General features: G+C 47.8%; 1 protein-coding gene across 1 annotated transcript in view; it reads right to left on the reverse strand.

Annotated features, from left to right (window-relative positions):
• Positions 1 to 236: 236 nt before the first annotated feature.
• Rbm20 (RNA binding motif protein 20) overlaps positions 237 to 17,247 on the reverse strand; it is a 162,191-nt gene continuing 145,180 nt past the window's right edge. Inside the window, 4 exon segments of the mRNA XM_048338278.1 lie at positions 237 to 3,367; positions 7,292 to 7,413; positions 14,008 to 14,142; positions 15,675 to 16,332. Coding sequence (XP_048194235.1) covers positions 3,257 to 3,367; positions 7,292 to 7,413; positions 14,008 to 14,142; positions 15,675 to 16,332 — 1,026 coding nt within the window. The 3' untranslated portion in view covers positions 237 to 3,256.

Consider the following 17,247-nt stretch of genomic DNA (forward strand, 5'->3'; position numbering starts at 1 on the left):
CATGAGGAACCAGACACATCTGTTTCTCAATGGCTTCCCATAGCCTGTCTGCCTGTATTGATGATTTTGTATGGCCCACATATATTGTATATCTAAATGGCCTTTGGCAGAAAAAAAAAAAAAGGTTTCTCACCCTCCAGAGTCAGAGATGGATGGAAGCTCAGTCTCTGGACTCTGTGACAACTGCTGGCCAAATGTTCAAAGACCCATGTCTGACACAGAGCCACTCACTCACAAGTTTTCAAATTGTCTTTATTAAAAATCTTTTTTTTCCCCTTTTGTAAAAACAATTTGCAGCCAGTTATACAGATCAGGAACACAGGTGGCAATTTCTGACAAATTTCAATACTTTACAAGTTCAAACTTAACTAGTATTTTTTGCTTTTCTCATAAAATTACAAAAAAAAAAAAAAAAGTCTGGTCCAGTTCAAGTATAATCTAACAGATCACTACCTCGGACTGTCCAAGAATAGGAAACCCTGATACTCATGGCTTTTGCTTACACCAATGTCAAGTTTACCAAATTCTTTGGGAGTACAGACTGGATAGACTTTAATCCAGGTGTTTAAAACGGGAAGGAAATAACATAAGCCTCCTGTTATAGTAACTCCAGGTGTAAAAGAATTTATTGTGTAAGGTACCAACTGCTCTTGAACAACATTTTTGGGGAGGTGCCTTGAAACGGCTGACAAAACTGAAGAAATGCACTAAAAAAGAAATCAATATTTTCCTGGTTGTGTTTAATACTGCACTGTATGTGACACACATAGGCATACAAAGTGCACATCACGAGGTTGGTGAAGGGTCATGCCAATGGAATTATATAAAAATAAATAAATAAAAATAAATATATATATATGTACACATATACACACAAGTATAGAATCTCAGATGGTTTTTAAATAGAGGTTCTGGTTGAATGCAGCCTCTTCGATCTCCCTCCTTGAGGGGCTGTCTCTGCTCTGGCTGTCCAGTTAAAAGGTCAGACTACTGGTAAGGGAGCCATTACTTTGCTTGGGAACTGGGCCATCTGAGTTTCCAAGGAGACACTGCTGGGCTGGGGTTGGGGGAGGGGTGGGGGAGGGGATGCTTCAGTGGAGAGATGATAGGTTCTGTTCCCACTTTGCTGAGGACTAACGCTTTCAGCCTCTCTGATAATGCACAACTTCAGCCTCTGATGAAGAGGGCAGGATTTTGCAAGCAAGACTGAGTGAGGAGGCCAAATTGCCATTTCCAGAATTCTCTCCAATGGGAATAAATACACCAGGGTCAAAGGTTTTTCTACGCAATAGAAGAAAGGAGGCTTAGCTAGTGACCAGAATGCTGGCTCCAGGGTGAGAGGCTGGCCTGAGTCATGATCTTCAGTCTTCTCTTTGAGATGCAACCTCTTCCAGTCCACTGTGGGCTCAAGTGTCCTGCTTCCCTCAAGCTTTCTTTGAGACACTTGTCCAAACTGTCCTGTCTTCTTCTCTGGAACTTGCTTTAACTCTCCTCTCTTGCAGGTTCTTGTCAGTGCTCTCCTACTTGCTGGGAGCCTCAGGATTTTCCTTCTGTCCCTCAGTTTCCTCACTGAAAAAAATGTCAGTGTTGATCTAAAGAGTCTGTCTGCCTTTCTTCCATTAGTGAAGAGAACAAGAAGTACAGTATGGGGGGGGGGAAGAAACCCCAAATGGACCCTCCCCAGTCTACAAGGCTGTGCTCAGGAACAGAAACAACAGGTAGCTTTCAGGGGAGAACCATCCACCTCCCTCGGTTTCGTTCCCATAAGCTAAGTCATGGCCACCTCCAAGTATCCCAGCTCCCTTCTGACCTTCCTGGGCCCACTTCCTGACTTTGGCAGAGCCTATGTCTTCTGGCAGCTTTATTCCAAACCCGTCCAATGGAATATCCCACTGAGGCTCCTGGAGCCTGTGTGGGGTCTGAAGGCACCGCCTCGTGGGGAATGAGGGCTCTGTTCTTTGTGCTATTTGACATCAACGTCTGCACATGTGGTCAGCCAGGGCGGCCCTCTATCTTCTGTGTGGTTGGAAAATGCCTGCTTCCAGGAGACCTCAAATGCTACTTCTCCCAGCCCTGCAGCCTTCTCTTCATTTAGCTTCTCCCCCACTGAGAGGGACTGTTCTGCAACCATCCCACAGTGAGTTCTATTGGACCCCAGGGTAGGGACTCCAGGGCTACATCAGATGTGGTTACAGTTCCTTGTGACTGAGTCTCTTGGGCCAATGTTGTACATTCGCCCCTGGCCCACACCAAGGGCTGCTCTGGTTAGAGGGAGAAGTCATTGCTGCTCTCAATTTTATGTAAAGTGGATATACCAAAATGATTGGTCTAAAACAAATCCCGATACCTCCTGAAATCAAGAGGAAGGAAGAACATTTGGAAAGCAGTCATCAGAACTTCCACGATGAAATGTTCTTTCTTTTTTTCCCCCTCCACAAAGTTAATTTGATTTTCTTTTAAGTTAGAAATCTGGATAATTGAGAGGATGAAGGAGTTATTTTAAAACAGGGGCTTTTGGGCTGTGGATATGGCTCAGTGATGGAGTATATGGTAGCTTGTACAGGGACCTAGGTTCAATGCCTAGCACTACCAAAAAAGAAGAGATTGAAAGGAAGAGGACAAAAAGGAGAGGTCTAAAAGGTGGGGTACCACCGGAGGAAACTATTAGGGAAGCCATTCCTGCCTCTGCCAGCTTATTCTCTCTGATGGACCCTCTCAGGCCTGCAGGGCCTGGTTCAGCTCCCCTAAGCATGACATGCAGGGGTCCCGCAGACACTGCTGCTGCTTCCTGTCCATGGAGTAGCTCTCCACACCCAGGGGTGTCCATCACACATGTCCTTACACGACTCAGCCTGGCCTGCCCTGCTATATCCTATCAAGAATTTAAACACTGTGAAAATCCCTGAGAAGTTGGATTTTATGAAAGGAAAATGATCCATGGCCCAGAAGGCAGGAGAGGGAAGGAACAAGAAGAGAGGAGAACAAATTCAAAGATTATAGGAGGACAAATAAAAAAGAAAGAAAGAAAACGAGTTCCAGGGAACTAAAGTTGGGGACCTTCATCCGGCTGGACATGCCAGGGTGACTTGACTCCTGAAGACACTTCAGGGGTGTTTTTAAAGAGTCTCTGGGAAGAAACGCAAGCAATGTGCCCTGCTTGGCTTTTCTGGTTCTGTCCCTGGGGCTGGGTGGGCCCCACGTCCGTAGGCTTCCTCTCTACCTCCCAGGGGCAGCACGGGCAGCAGGGACAGCACGATCAGAGTTTTTTCCTTTCGAAATGTGGCACAATTCCACCGTCCTCGGGCCTTGGGCTGCCACCCCCCTCGGACTCCTTCAGGCCCTCCTCGGCTAGCTGGGACAAGTACTTCTGTAGCGGAGAGAAGAACAAAGAAAGCAGAGAGATGTCAGTGGTAGTGGCCTGACGGGCAAGGAGAGCCAAGGGGTTAGCCTGCGCCTCCTGTCCTATTGCCTACACCTGGTGGGCGGGCCACCCTCTACAGTCCTGGGACCGTATTAAATCAGGACTCCGGGAAATTCATTTACCTATAATATGGGTCTCTTGTAAAAATGAATAACATACAGATGTCTCATAACAGCAACCACTTCCCACCCTTACTTGGCACAAAGCTCTTCCTAAGCCCCTGACTTACAGAAATTCAATCTTCAGGACAACTCTACCTGTGTTCCAGAAAGAGCTTGGTCTCTAGGCAGCATGTCCATGTGTAAGGCAGAGGGAGAAAGGTTGGAAGGAAGAAGGCGGGAGACCAGCACCAGCCCAGGGTGAGAGCAGAGGGCTCTGATAACCTGTTTTCTGTTGGCGTGGGCTATGGGAGCATGGTCCTTGAGGTCCCTCCAGGAATTAAAAATGGGCCCAATTGGGCTGGGAATATGGCTTAGTGGTAGAGCGCTCACCTTGCCTGCATGAAGCCCTGGGTTCGATTCCTCAGCACCACACAAACAGAAAAAGCCCGAAGTGGCGCTGCGGCTCAAGCGGTAGAGTGCTAGCTTTGAGCAAAACGGAAGCCAGGGACAGTGCTCAGGCCCTGAGTCCAAGCCCCAGGACTGGCCAAAAAAAAAAAAAAAAAAAATTTAAAAAGCAAAAAGGGGCCCGGTCCCCTATGCAATTGGAAGCGGCTTCTCCAACTCATAAAACACCCGTGGCCCAGACTGGCCCCAGGCCATCCAGCTGGATGCCGTTACCCTATGGATGTCTGGAGCCAATGCGGTGAGAGGGGGCTGGGAACGGTCTGGGGCCCTAACTGGGGTCCTCTGACTGGGAAGGGAGCAAGGATTGCGTGTGCACACTACATCGGGAGTCAGAGAGTTAGGTTCAAGCCAGTTGTTAAGTGTACATGCTCTGCCACCAGCTGACCTGGGTTCGAATCCCAGCAGCAAGTGACCGAATAACCCTGCTGTCTGTGGAAGAGGGTGCCAGTGGAACCTTGCAGAACACTGCTGAGAAGTCGACAGGAAGCTGCTTAAAGCCTTGAGTGCAGACCCTGGCACAAAACAAACACTCAGGAATACCCTCCTTTCTCATGAGTGGTGCCAGCCGTAGGCAGCTGGGGAAGCCTCCTAACTTCTCTCAGCCTCAAGATTCTAATCTGTGCAATGGGGGCAAGGATGTTCTCCTCACCCCTTCTAGGATGAGGCTGTGTGAGGCTTTCGGGTGGGAGCAGCAGCCTGGGGGATGGGCCATGAGGATGTCTGTGGGTGAGCCAGTGTGGCTGCTGCCTCTCTGCCCGGGCAGGTGGGGAGAGCTAGTGGATGGGCATTTCCTGTCCACCACCCACAGCCAAGTAAGTCTTCTTTCCGGTCTAGCTCGGCTTGCACCTGCTGCTCCAGATCACCCTGGGTGGGCTCTCAGCACCATGGCCGCAAGCAGTGAGGCACAGCAGGGTTTGTATGGAGAGTCTGGAGGGGCCATCCATCTGCTCTTGCCTGCCAGGGTATCCTGACTCCCACTCCAAGGCCTCCTGGTGGGTGCTAACTTTACAAGTTGCCTGACTGTGGAGTCAGCCAGCACCAGCTGCTTGGGTCTGAATTCTTCACTTTTCACACGTGCAGTGTGGCTGTGGCGTGGGATGAGGAGGCTGTGTGGACAGAGATGTTCTGTCAAGGCCACTGACAGAAACCTTATCTGGGGATCCTGGGGTGGAGGCTCCTGGCTCCCCAACAGGTGTGTGAGGGAAACTTGAACTCGGGCTGGCCAGTGTGAGGGGCTTAGGCAATGTGTCTGGGGGAGGCAGGAGCTGCGCTGGGTGCCGGCCCACTGCGGGGAGGACTCCCAGTCTGGGGTTTGGCCCAGAGGACCAGAGCACAGTGCAGGACACAGCCCTGGAAGACAGACAGCTCTGGCAAGTCAGAACTCCTCCTGACCCTTGGAGTGGACTAAGAATGCTGGGAAAGAGGAAAGATTTTCTAAGTTTGCAGATGGATCTGAAGTGGGGCTGTATATCCAGGAAGCTGTTTCTGTTGTTGTTGTTTGTTTTCTTTTTCAAAGCTGATGGAACAAAGCCAGTGATAATTTAGGATTCCTTCCAGCTTGTTCTTCTATAGGCAATGATGTCTTCAGGCCAAACAGTTGTCCTCAGCTGGCTCTGTGGATCTCGTCTGAACCCCTTGTTTTGGCCAAGTCAGACTTTCATCCCCCTCTACCCCCACCCCTTGGGCCTGTGGTTGCCCAGGTCACAGAACAGCTGCTCTCTAGAGAGAAATCCGGAGGCTTAAATGACCTGAGTTTGGAAGCAGGCAGTGACAGCTTCTTACAAATGGTGACCCGGGCCATGTCATTATGGAGCTCAGTTTCCAAGATCAGCTTAGTGGAGTAAAAAGAGGCAAGTGATGAAGAATCAGGTGATTTGATCCTAGGCCCAGTAACTTACGATCTGCCTGGCCTTGAACCAATCACACTGCTTTTCTCTGAGCCACGGCTTCCTCAGTTCGTAAATTGATAGGTTGAATTGAAACCACTTTGTACAACTACTTAAAGACAATTTTAAAATTTTAAGATAAAAAATAAAAGAGAGTCATCCCATGTCTGAGTTTCTCAACTAGGGGTGTACGTTGTCATGTAGAGAACTTTTCAAATTACATATTTTAGCCCTCCTTTCTCTACTAAGTGTCTGACATGGTACATGCACTTCCCGAATGCTGAACACATATTTCTTGTTCACATCTCTGGTTAAGAACCACTAGAACAGTCACTCTAACAATTTAACTGTAACATCTGTACCTGGCCTGTAACTGGGGCACAGACACCACAGGGTGAGTAGATCCCATGGATCTACATCTGGTTTGATTCTTGTGAGAGGACCCTGAGATGTTTACCCCTGGGCATCTGATCTACCTGCCCCTGTTAAGTTGCCTGTATCAGAAGTCAATCATGAAAACCACCTTCTATTGTACAACCAATGGATGGAGCTCACTATTCAGTTTAAAGAATTATGTTTCGAATATGTTATCAAAACACAATGTCATAGGCTAGAGATGTGGCTTAGCAGGAGAATGTATGTGTTTGGCTTGAGTTTAATCCCCAGCATGACGAACATGAACAAAAATGAATGCCCATCTGTGAATGATGGCAACATAGATTGGATGATTATAGTATACAACATTTTTGCTGGGAATATGGCCTAGTGGCAAGAGTGCTTGCCTCATATACATGAAGCCCTAGGTTTGATTCCCAGCACGACATATATAGAAAATGGCCAGAAGTGGCACTGTGGCTCAAGTGGCAGAGTGCTAGCCCTGAGCAAAAGGAAGCCAGGGACAGTGCTCAGGCCCTGAGTCCCAGGACTGGCAAAAAAAAGAAAAGAAAAGAAAAAAAAAAGAGTCTCATGGTATACAACATTTTTTTTTCTGATCCTGGAGTTTGAATTTAGGGAGTGGGCACTGTTCCTGAACCTCTTTTTGCTCAAGGCTAACACTTGACCACTTAAGCCACAGTGCTACTTCTAGCTTTTTCTGAGTAGTTTATTGGAGATAAGAGTCTTGTGGACTTTTCTGCCTGGGCTGGCTGGCTTCGAACCGCAATCCTGAGATTTCAGCCTCCTGTGTAGCTAGGATTACAGGCGTGAGCCACCAGGCACCTGGCAACAACATATTTTTTATATGTAATGTTTTAATATGCCAAGTTACTTAATTATTTTATGTATTGCTTGTCTCCTATACTAGAATGGAAGCTAGAGTCACAGGCAAATAAGACTTCAGACTCTGACTACATGACTGGGGAGCCATGCAGGGTCAGAAGGGTTAGATCCAGCCCAGAGTAAGGAAGGCTGACAGTTACCTGTAAGTTCCTGTAGTGGACAGCACTGCGACAATGGCTGACCTTCGCCGCCTCCTCACTGGTGTAGAACAGCCCACAGAGCTTGCAATAAAACCCAGTTCTGGGAACCACGAACTCCACACCTGGGATGGGAGGAGGGATGAGCAGGCAGTGTGACAAAGGCAGTGGGAGGCCCCTGTGGTCCAACCAGCCAGCAGACAAAATAAGAAGAGTTCCAACCCTCCCTGGCTGTTGACTTTGGCTAGTAACTAGCTTCTCCAAGCCTTACCTCAGTCTCCTCATTTGCATAACAGTCACAGAGATCAGTGGCTGCTTCATTCACTGGGGTGATTAGGAATGTAAAGGCTGTGCTCCAAGCTGGGCGGTGAGCACTTCATAATTAGATGTTCTGCCTTCAGAGAACAATTAGAATCTTGTTTGGGAACCTAGGTCCAGACTCTCCTACCTCAACCTGCTTCCAGGTGGGGACAGGAGAAAAGCACAAGGGTTTCTAGCACCTGTCTTCGGGCTCTACTTCTCTACATCATACCTTTTTCTGCAGTTGCTGTGATTAAGATTCTAGAAGCATCCTCTGTTTAGTTTATAATTTCTTTCAGTAAAATGAAACTTGAAACTAAGTAAAAGTGAGGGGGGGAAAAAAATCACCCAGAGCCACTCTAATCCAAATACTTCCATCCACAGTCTATCTTGCGGGGCTCCCCCTCTTTTCTGGCAGCTTTAATCATACCTTCAGTGCCATTCTGTATCATCTCTCCTTCCACGTAATGATGTGGCATACACATTTCCCTATGGTCCTACCCTCCTTATCTCTAGCTCATCACTTCACTTCGTAGCATTTCACTTGTGATCTAGTAAATGTAAGTAGACATCTAGAAGGCCCTTCCTGAGAGGGTGTAGGTGAGATGCTAAGAACCGGTATGATGGGGTAGGGGTGAGGGATGTGGAGGGGGAGATCAGCTCAGCTGCTCCCCAACCCTCCAGCCCCCCCCCCCCCCACTCAGTTTTCCCACCTGAGAATGGAGGCACAGGGAACAAGTTCTCTGCACACAAGGTAGCTGGTGGTTATAAGGGTATAAAGGCTGTGTAGGCAGGGCTGGCCTGGAGCTAAACCAGGGGAGTAAGGCTTGGGTGCCCAGGCCCCTTTTGCAAGTTGGGGGCATGCCCTGCATAGAGCACATTGGCTGGGTGGGGCTGCTCTCCTCTCCTGGAACAGCAGGGTTGCGGGAACTCCTCAAAGGGCCTCTAACACTGAGGGAGAGCCCTGAGCTAGCCTTGGACCAAAGTACTGGCTCCTTCCTCACCCTGAGCTTCATGCCTAGGAAAGCCTGTCATTAGAAGCAGCCTAAACTTGTAATTAAAGGTGGGATTTTTTTTTTCTTCTCTTTTTTTCTCCCATCTCAAAAATGCTATTATTAGCCAGGCACAGGTGGCTCACACCTGTAATCCTAGCTACTAAGGAGGCTGAGATCTGAGGATGGCCATTCAAAGCCAGCATGGGCAGGAAAGTCCATGAAATGCATATCTCCAGTTAACTACCAGAAAACCGGAAGTGGTGCTGTGGCTCAAAGTGGTAAGTGCACTGACCTTGAGCAAAAGAACTCAGGGACAGTGCCCAAGTCCTGAATTCAAGCCCCACAACCCCTCCCCCCCACCCCGCAAATAAAGCCATTATTAATGTGAAGAGGGAGATGAGGGAGGAGCTGAGGAGTTGTGCTGTGGTTTAGGCCCTAAATGCCACAGAGCCTCCAGCAGTGCTCAGAAGTGAAAGAGTCTCACTCATAGAGCAGCCCAGAGGGGGCAAAATGCCCTCTTCCTTCTCCCTTTCCTCCCATTTGAGGGGACCAGCTAGGCTGATCAGGGCCATGTCCCCTTTCCCTCCTACACAAGCTCAGCCAGGCTGGCAAAGCAGTCCTCTCTTTCATGGTCCCACAGGAAGCCCAGGCTCCAACAACTAAAAAGGAAGCTCTGAAACCAAGTCTACCTACAGAGAGAGGGCTTTGATCAGAGCCACATCCTCCCTCCCGTACCAGACCCTGTAGTATGAAAGCCCCAGAAGCCGAGCTGTGAGACCCAAAAGGATTGGGAGATGGCAAGGCCTTCTCTCAACATATTCTCAGAAGGCTGAGTTTCCTGACAAGGTCAATCAGTCCTGGCTTGATAGGAATTCAGATCTGGGTGTAGGCTAATTCCACTCCAAGCTTTCTGGGAGCTTGGGGATAGACAAAAGCCTCCCAAACTGTAAGTCATTTACTGCTTACCTCTACTTCCTAAGATAAGGAAGTTATTTATCACTTGAATAAGATTATATCACATGATTGGTGCTAGTGATTTCAGGGATATTGATTAAGATTGTATCACATGATTGGTGCTTGTGATTTCAAGAATATTGGTAACTGACTTTCTGCAAGTAGCCCCCTTCCCTACTTGATAAATACCTTGTAAAATGGACCTTGGGCACGTGAAAGAAGGCTTCAGGCCCCTGGTGCCCCAAACCTCAATTTCATGGCCCAGTGTCCCCGGTTGCAGTGGGTTGCTGTAGGGTCAGCCAACTGGCAATACCAGGAACAAAGCCCTGGGGTTTCTACTACCACCGCTGCCTCCTCCAGATAAGGCCTCTTGGTGCCTGTCCTGGGACCTCCCAAGACCCTATGGGGCACAGCTGCCTTAGGGGAGTCCTCAGTACAGGAAGCGGGGGCTGAGATTAGAGTATGGTCCTTTTAGACTAGAGTGGTTTAGTTCCCATTGGTGGGCTTCAGGATGAGATTTTACATGAGCAAAGATTTGTGTTGGTAAAAACAGAAGTTTTGGGAAGCCAGGCGCTGGTGGTTAAACTCTGCAATCCTAGCTACTCAGGAGGCTGAGATCTAAGGATCATGGTTCCAAACCAGCCCTAGAAGGAAAAGTCCAGGAGACTCTTATCTCCAATTAAACACCAGAAAACCAGAAATGAAGCTGTGGTTCAAAGTGGTAGAATGCTAACCTTGAGCAAAAAGAAGCCAGGGACAGTGCTCAGGATGAGTCCAAGCCCCAGGACTGGCAAAAAAAAAAAAAAAAAAAAAAAAGTTTGGAAACCCATGTTTAACAGGTCTTAACAGAAGCCAAGTGTGGAAGTGCTGGCCTTCCCTCTCCAAGGCTACCCCAGGTCCCACCCAAATGGGGTTGGGTTAGTATCAGAAATTAAAAGCTTTGGGGAAAAGAGAAGCAAGAAAATGAGCAAGTGGCTGATAACCTATACCAGAATACCTGGGGTTTCCTGCAGGGCCACTATGCCCACAATAAGGCTTTGGGGGTGCCTCTAGAATGGGGACATGGTGAGGTGGTACAACCCAGGATCACCATGCTGGTCTTAATGAGACCATAGTCTTTACCCCCCCCCCCCCCCCCATTTTCCAGTTTGTATAAGTATAACCATTAAAACTGCATTTGCCTACTAATAATAGCTCCTGGCTTGGGTAATTATGACTCTGTCATCCTAGTAAAGCCTGGGTTGAAAAGGGGTGGGGGCTCACTTTTTGCCAGCAAGGCTGTTTGGTTCTAGTAGGAGCAGGCCTTGGCAGGCTCGTGCTGGCTAGGGTCACACAGAGCTGGCCTGAGTCACATGGGCAGTGAGTGCCCTTCGCCAGCCAGGCCCATTCCTAGTCCCTGACAACCACACTGGTGTCCTTTTTCTCCCAGTCAGGGGCCCAATCCTTACCACCCTTGATTTTACCTCCCCACTCTTCACAGGGACAAAGCCTGGATGTGGTCTCTGCCTCCCTGAAATCCGTTAGTAATAACTGGTTATGAAGCATGAAAGGTCTGCATAAGAAGCACAGTAGGCCTCAGTGAATACTCCATCCACACCCACAATGCAGTGCTAACAGTAAAAAGAATCAACATGGGCACCAGCCACACCAATGCATCTCAGTGAATGCTAAGCAAAGTCAGGCAAAACCAGCACTCTCGGATTCCCTTGCACAGAAGACACTAGAACATCTAATATTTACTGACAGAAAACAGATCGGTGGCTACCTGGAGACCAAGGTGTGAGGAAAGGAATCAGAGGAAATTTAGGGGAGAGGGGCAATGAGCAAGGTTCGCGATCTTGATGGTGACTGCATCTCACAAGTAGACACTGAACAAATGGTCCCTTTTTAAATATGTGCACTCCAGCATCGGATAACCATTTCTCAATGCAACTGCTTAAAAAGCCAGCATGGAATGCCATTTTCCTCCTAACAGGTTGGTAAAAATTGATATTCCAAGTTGGCAAGGAGAAAGGAATAGGAACTCCTCCTAAAGGTAGCCGTGAAGACGGGTGACATCATTTTGGAGTGCAATTTAGTGTAGCAATTATAAAAATTAAAAATGCAGATATATACAGTCCTGCAATACCCTCCCCCCAACCTGGCCAGCATCCTGTCTCACCAACACACAAAGGTAACTTACTTACTAGACAAGCACCTAGGGAAGGCAGCAGGGGAGAGAGGGTGAGGAGTGACTACTAGAATTTAAACCCAGACTCTAGTCCTTGGCAGTCAGTCACTTTGTGACTCTGCATCTCAGATTTCTTCTCCGAAAAGGTGCCTAGTACTCAGTGGTAGTAAATGAAAGTTCATCTGGTATGTCGTTTTCACAATGGAAAAGACAAACAGAGCTGATGACCTAAATCCTCATCAGGAGAGGAAAAGGACCAACAAGTATGGGTACAGTGTTTACCATGGAGTATGCTCGGGGGTGAAAGAGAATGTGTTCCCTGTGGGCTGACACAGAGAGCTCTTAAGATTCACCATTAAGAAAGAAGTACTTAAAGAAAATTTTTAAAAAATTTAAAAGAAAAAAGTACATCACAACAATATTCCTAGTGTCATCCTATTCTTTTAGTAGGAGAGAAGCTCTCCTACATGACAGGACATAAGACCTTTATTGACTTTTTGTTTTTATTTGTACCTGTACCGGGGCTTACCTTGGGGGCCTTCTGCTCTTGCTTGGCTTTTTTCACTCAATGCGGGGGTTCTACCACTTGAGCTATACCTCCACTCCCAGCTTTTTGCTAGTTAATGGGAGATAAGAATCTCATGGGCTTTTTTCTGGTCCTGCTGGCTTCAAACTGTGATCCTCAGACTTAAGCTAGGATTACAGGTGTGAGTCACTAGCATCTGGCAGCAATATCTTTAATGTTGACTTTATATGACTCTTACTTTTTAAAGATTTCTTACAGTAATTGTTGACACTTTCTATAATGGAACACAATAATACAAAGTCATAAATTACAAAGAAGCAGGGTTCACTCTAAATTTCTGCTTGTGTCAATTAGATTACAGGTTTTTAGATAGCTGACATCTGTGTTATTATATTCTCAGTTCTCTCAGAATGCCTAGCTCAGTGCCATGGGATTCAGTAGATGCTCGATGATCAATCAAAGGCACGAATGAACTGTTGATGGTGAGCGGCAGGCCCTCCCTGGGTCCTGGCTTTGCACCTCTAGTTTCAAAACACCTATAGAGGCATGGCAGTTCGTTCCAGAGTTTGTCTGTCTTTTCCCTCTCTCTCTTTTTTCAATTTTTTATAATACAGCAAATTTGTCCCTTTACTGCTCCCCGCCCCCAAATTGTACTTCTCTAAATCTGACTCTACAAAACCATTCACTTAGAGGAAAGAAACAGTATGGGCTTTGCTGTTGTTTTTAAAGGAGAAGAAAAGGAAACCGTGGTGTAAAGGGTAAGCCTCACCCTGATTAGCTCTGTGAGTGGAGGCCCTGGGGACAGCACGGCTGTGGGCTTGGTTTCTCCTACTTCCTGTGATACTTCCCCAAGTGACACTTTCTGAAGCTCTCCCAGGGAGCACCTTCCACTCTCTCTTTATCTTGTTTCTTTTTTTTTTTTTTTCTTTTTTCTTTATTTTGGCCAGTCCTGGGCCTTGGACTCAGGGCCTGAGCCAAGGACCTTCCCTGGCTTCTTCCCGCTCAAGGCTAGCACTCTGCCACCTGAGCCACAGCGCCCCTTCTGGCCGTTTTCCATATATGTGGTGCTGGGGAATCGAACCGAGAGCTTCATGTGTAGGAGGCAAGATAGGCCATATTCCCAGCCCCTTTATCTTGTTTCTTTCCAGACTTTCAAAGTCATCACAGAGATCAAAAGGTGTTATCAACTGGAAAGAGTCACTAGCAGGTTAGTTAGTATTGGGTTCCAATTGCCCAGAAAACTTCCTTAAAAGTTCCTTCCTGTGCTATGCTGAGACTCTGTTTCACTCTCCTGTCTGGAAGTGTGTGCAAGGCAGTTCTATTAGTGAACTGCTGCCCCAACCCACCCTCAGCACATCATCCTTGAAAAACCACTTACTGGGTCCAATTTTGTGTTACAGCTGAGAAGACTAAGGCTCAGGAAGGCATAATGACTTGTCTGAGGACAAATGGTCATCTTAAATGGAACAAGGACAAAGTCCCAAGTCTCTGTTTGTGTGTACACTATGGCCTTTATCAACAGAGGTTGCTAAGCCTACTGGGATGGAGCCAGACTTAAAGTCTGTGTGGTCAGTAATAAGGCATTGGTTCTTTGAAGTATCTGGTCTATCCTAGGAAACTAAAATGACCAAAACTTTACCAGTAGTCTCTTGCAAAATGACAATATTAAAAACAATGAGGACAACAGAATGACAGAAAGCCCTTTCAAGCTCTGAGACCTGCTAGAGTAATTTCCTGGAGCTGAATTTCAGGAAGGGCTATATATTTTACCTACCTAGAGGAATGCTAAGTTCACTGAACACATCCTCTGGTTCCCAGGAAGGCAAAGAAAGAGGCTCTTTTAGCTCCACTTCAGTGTATTCTGGTGATCTCACGGCCAGAGATTTCATTTCCATGTACCTGGAGCTTTCTGCAAAACATGAGCCCAAGCCCAAAACAAAACAAAACAAAAAAGGTAAGAAGGAGAAGAAGAATGAAGCACAGCATGCCTCAAAGAGTCCCTGTAATTCTATTCCCTGCACTGTGTGACTGGGACTTGTCCCTTGGACTGCTTAATCACATGAGGCTGGGGCTACGACTGCTAATTAGAACCAAAGCCCTATAATTAAGAGCATTTTTCCACTGCCAAAAAAATGCCACACACAATAAAACTTGGCCCATCTTTGCACTTGGCCCAGGGGGGTTTGGACAGCTAATGCCGTCAGATGGGATGATCCACCTCTACTCTCCCCAAATCAGGACCACTCCATCTCTCTGCAGGCACAGAGATGGTTGAAGGGCAAAAATTGTGCTGACATCCACTGAGGCTGGCCAAGAAGCCCATGCTGTTCTCAGCCTAGGCTTGCGAAGTAGGGTTATTAAATATGAACTGCAAACCCTGGGTAAGCTAATAAACCACGAACACCAGCACATGCCCCAACCCATACTGCGGAATAAAAGGGGTTCCGTGGGTTCCTTTCTTCTTGTCTGCTCCAGACAAAGCTGTACCTCAAGCATCGCCCTACCCATGGCAGTTGCCATGGAGATTCAGGTCCAGGCAGGGGAACAACAGCTCAGGTCAGCTTGACATGGAGGAGATCCCAAACCTCCAGGTCACTGCCAGCTTGGCTACCCACAAGGCTCTGGGCTGAGATGCTTTTTTCTTTTCTTCAGCCTTTTCTCTCAATGTTATGCCCCACGACCTTGACTTCAAGCTCAGTGTATGCTACAAGCTTTCTATAAAACAAATCTCTAGTTCTTTTCACCATGAGAGTCCTCAGGGCTCTTCTCTCCCTTCCCTCCCCTGAGCCCTTGCTGGAGCTCAGATTCCCCTTGGCATGGATACCAGGGCTTAGCCTATTTTAAACTCTCTAGTTCATGATGTCACAGTGCCCAGCATAGCCACAACATCACCTCCGGTGGAGGCGGAGTGGCTCCCAGGACAAGTCCCATATCACTGTCAGACCCTGGAGAAAAATGGGACTGAGACAGTAGGAAGGGGAACAAGCCATTCCCTCCGCCAGTGAGACCCTATAGCTTTGCTTGCATGTCCCCATTCTCCCCGACCTGTTAGGGAAATAACCACCAGAGGGTCCTCTGTAGCCCAGGCTGGGGTGACTACCTGATCCCAACTTCCTTTGGCTGAAACAAGAAGCCAATTGTAGTTGTCTGAGACCCTCTGGGCTCCTAGTAACTCAGAGAAGTCTACCCTTATCTGAGTTTTGCTTCTCCAGAATACAGGCAACGTCCCATCTGATTTCCTTCTCACCATTCCCTGAAAATACAAAGAGCTTAGCCAGGCCTTCAGAGGCTGGCTTCCATGAACACAGGACTTTCTGCATGGGCTTTAACACCAGTGGAAAGCTCGTGCATGCCTATGCCAGTCTGCACACGCCCATACTTCTTACAGGGAGCAGTGGTCCGATCCACCCAGCCACCCCTGAGGAATGGGGAGGTAGTTACCCTCAGTCAACACGCCTTGGCAAGCCTGGCTTTGGAGGTTGCTTTCAGTGGGGGAGCCGGCTTTCTCCTCCACGGGGCTGCCTTCACAAGCCCCATCTTCGGGAGACCCTCGGGCCTTGCAGTCATCGAGAAACGGGCTAGGCTGCTGGGCCCTCTCCTCTGCTGGCTGGGGGGAAGACATTTGCTGGGCTGCAGGGGCCAGACGCACCTCTGAGCCCTCTGCTCCCTTTGCCTCCTTCTCGTAGCAATCTGAGTCCTCCAGTGAGAGGCCTGTCTCGCATTCAGCTGGCTTCCGCTCAGCAGCCAGATTTAGGCTAGGCATCTCCACGTCCGTGTCACTGGGACAGCGCGTGGAAACAGAAGGCAGTTGTTCCGGCAGCTTGAGGCTGATGTCTGCGGTCCCATTCCCTATGGCCTCTCTCTCCTTGCTGAAATCCTTAGGCAAATCGGAGTCTAAGCTGGTCACCACACAGGAACACATTTCTGGGCAGATTTTGTCTTTCTGGCTAATGGGCATAATTTCTTCCAGCTCTGGGATGTCTGGTTCCATGATAAAATCTTCTTCTTCTCCCACCTCATCCACTGTGACCAGCTCCTCCATGTTGGTGGGGTACCAACTCTCCCCTTCGGCCTCACTCCCGCTTTCCCAGTCTTGTTCCTGCATAAGAAGGCAGAGTGGAGGTAAGAGGACGGCCCAAAGCATTCGATCAGAGGCACAAACCGTACCCACAAAGACCCTCTCAAAGCAGAAGGATATTGATGGTTTTCTTTCTACCTAGGAAAGGCTTATTGGGTAATGAAAAACTGAATCAACCCAGCACCAGTGGTTCAGATCTATAATCCTAGCTACTCAGGAGGCTAAGATCTGAGGATTATGGCTCAAAACCAGGCTGGGCAGTCTGCCCATAAGATTCTTATCTCAACTTAACCACCAAAATAACAGGAGTGGAACAGTGGCTCAAATAGTTAGAGCATCAGCAAAAATCACTCCACCAACTAATTAGTTAAATAGAAAAATTTTTAAAAAGAGCTGTAAAGTACCCAAGTCCCACACGGTCAATTTATTATTGGGAGGATGAGCAAAAATGGCACAGGGTTTAGAATAATCCCTTCTAAATGCTTAATCTACCATGTTTGAAATAGCACAAAGAATTTGTTTCTGCCAGTCCTGGGGCTTGGACTCAACGCCTGAGCACTGTCCCTGGCTTCTTTTTGCTCAAGGCTAACACTCTGCCACTTGAGCCACAGCACTACTTCTGTCCTTTTCTGTGTATGTAGTGCTGAAGAATGGAACCCAGGGCTTCATGCATACAAGGCAAGCACTCTACCACTAAGCCTCATTCCCAGCGGGCACAAAGAATTTTAAACCCCTGAGATATCATAGGTGTTCCATAAGTAGTTTTAAGTAAATGAATGATTACATCACAAATGGTTGCTTGTTGGAGCTATTTCCTTGTATGTGAAGGCATCATGAAAGGTCACAATGGCAAAATCACTCCAAAATAGCTCCAAGCACCCTCTGCAGCAAGGGTGCAACTTCCATTCTCACACCCCATCTCTCCTAAAACTTTGC

This window comes from Perognathus longimembris, chromosome 2, assembly GCF_023159225.1.
Source record: "Perognathus longimembris pacificus isolate PPM17 chromosome 2, ASM2315922v1, whole genome shotgun sequence".
NCBI classification, from domain to species: Eukaryota; Metazoa; Chordata; class Mammalia; order Rodentia; family Heteromyidae; genus Perognathus; species Perognathus longimembris.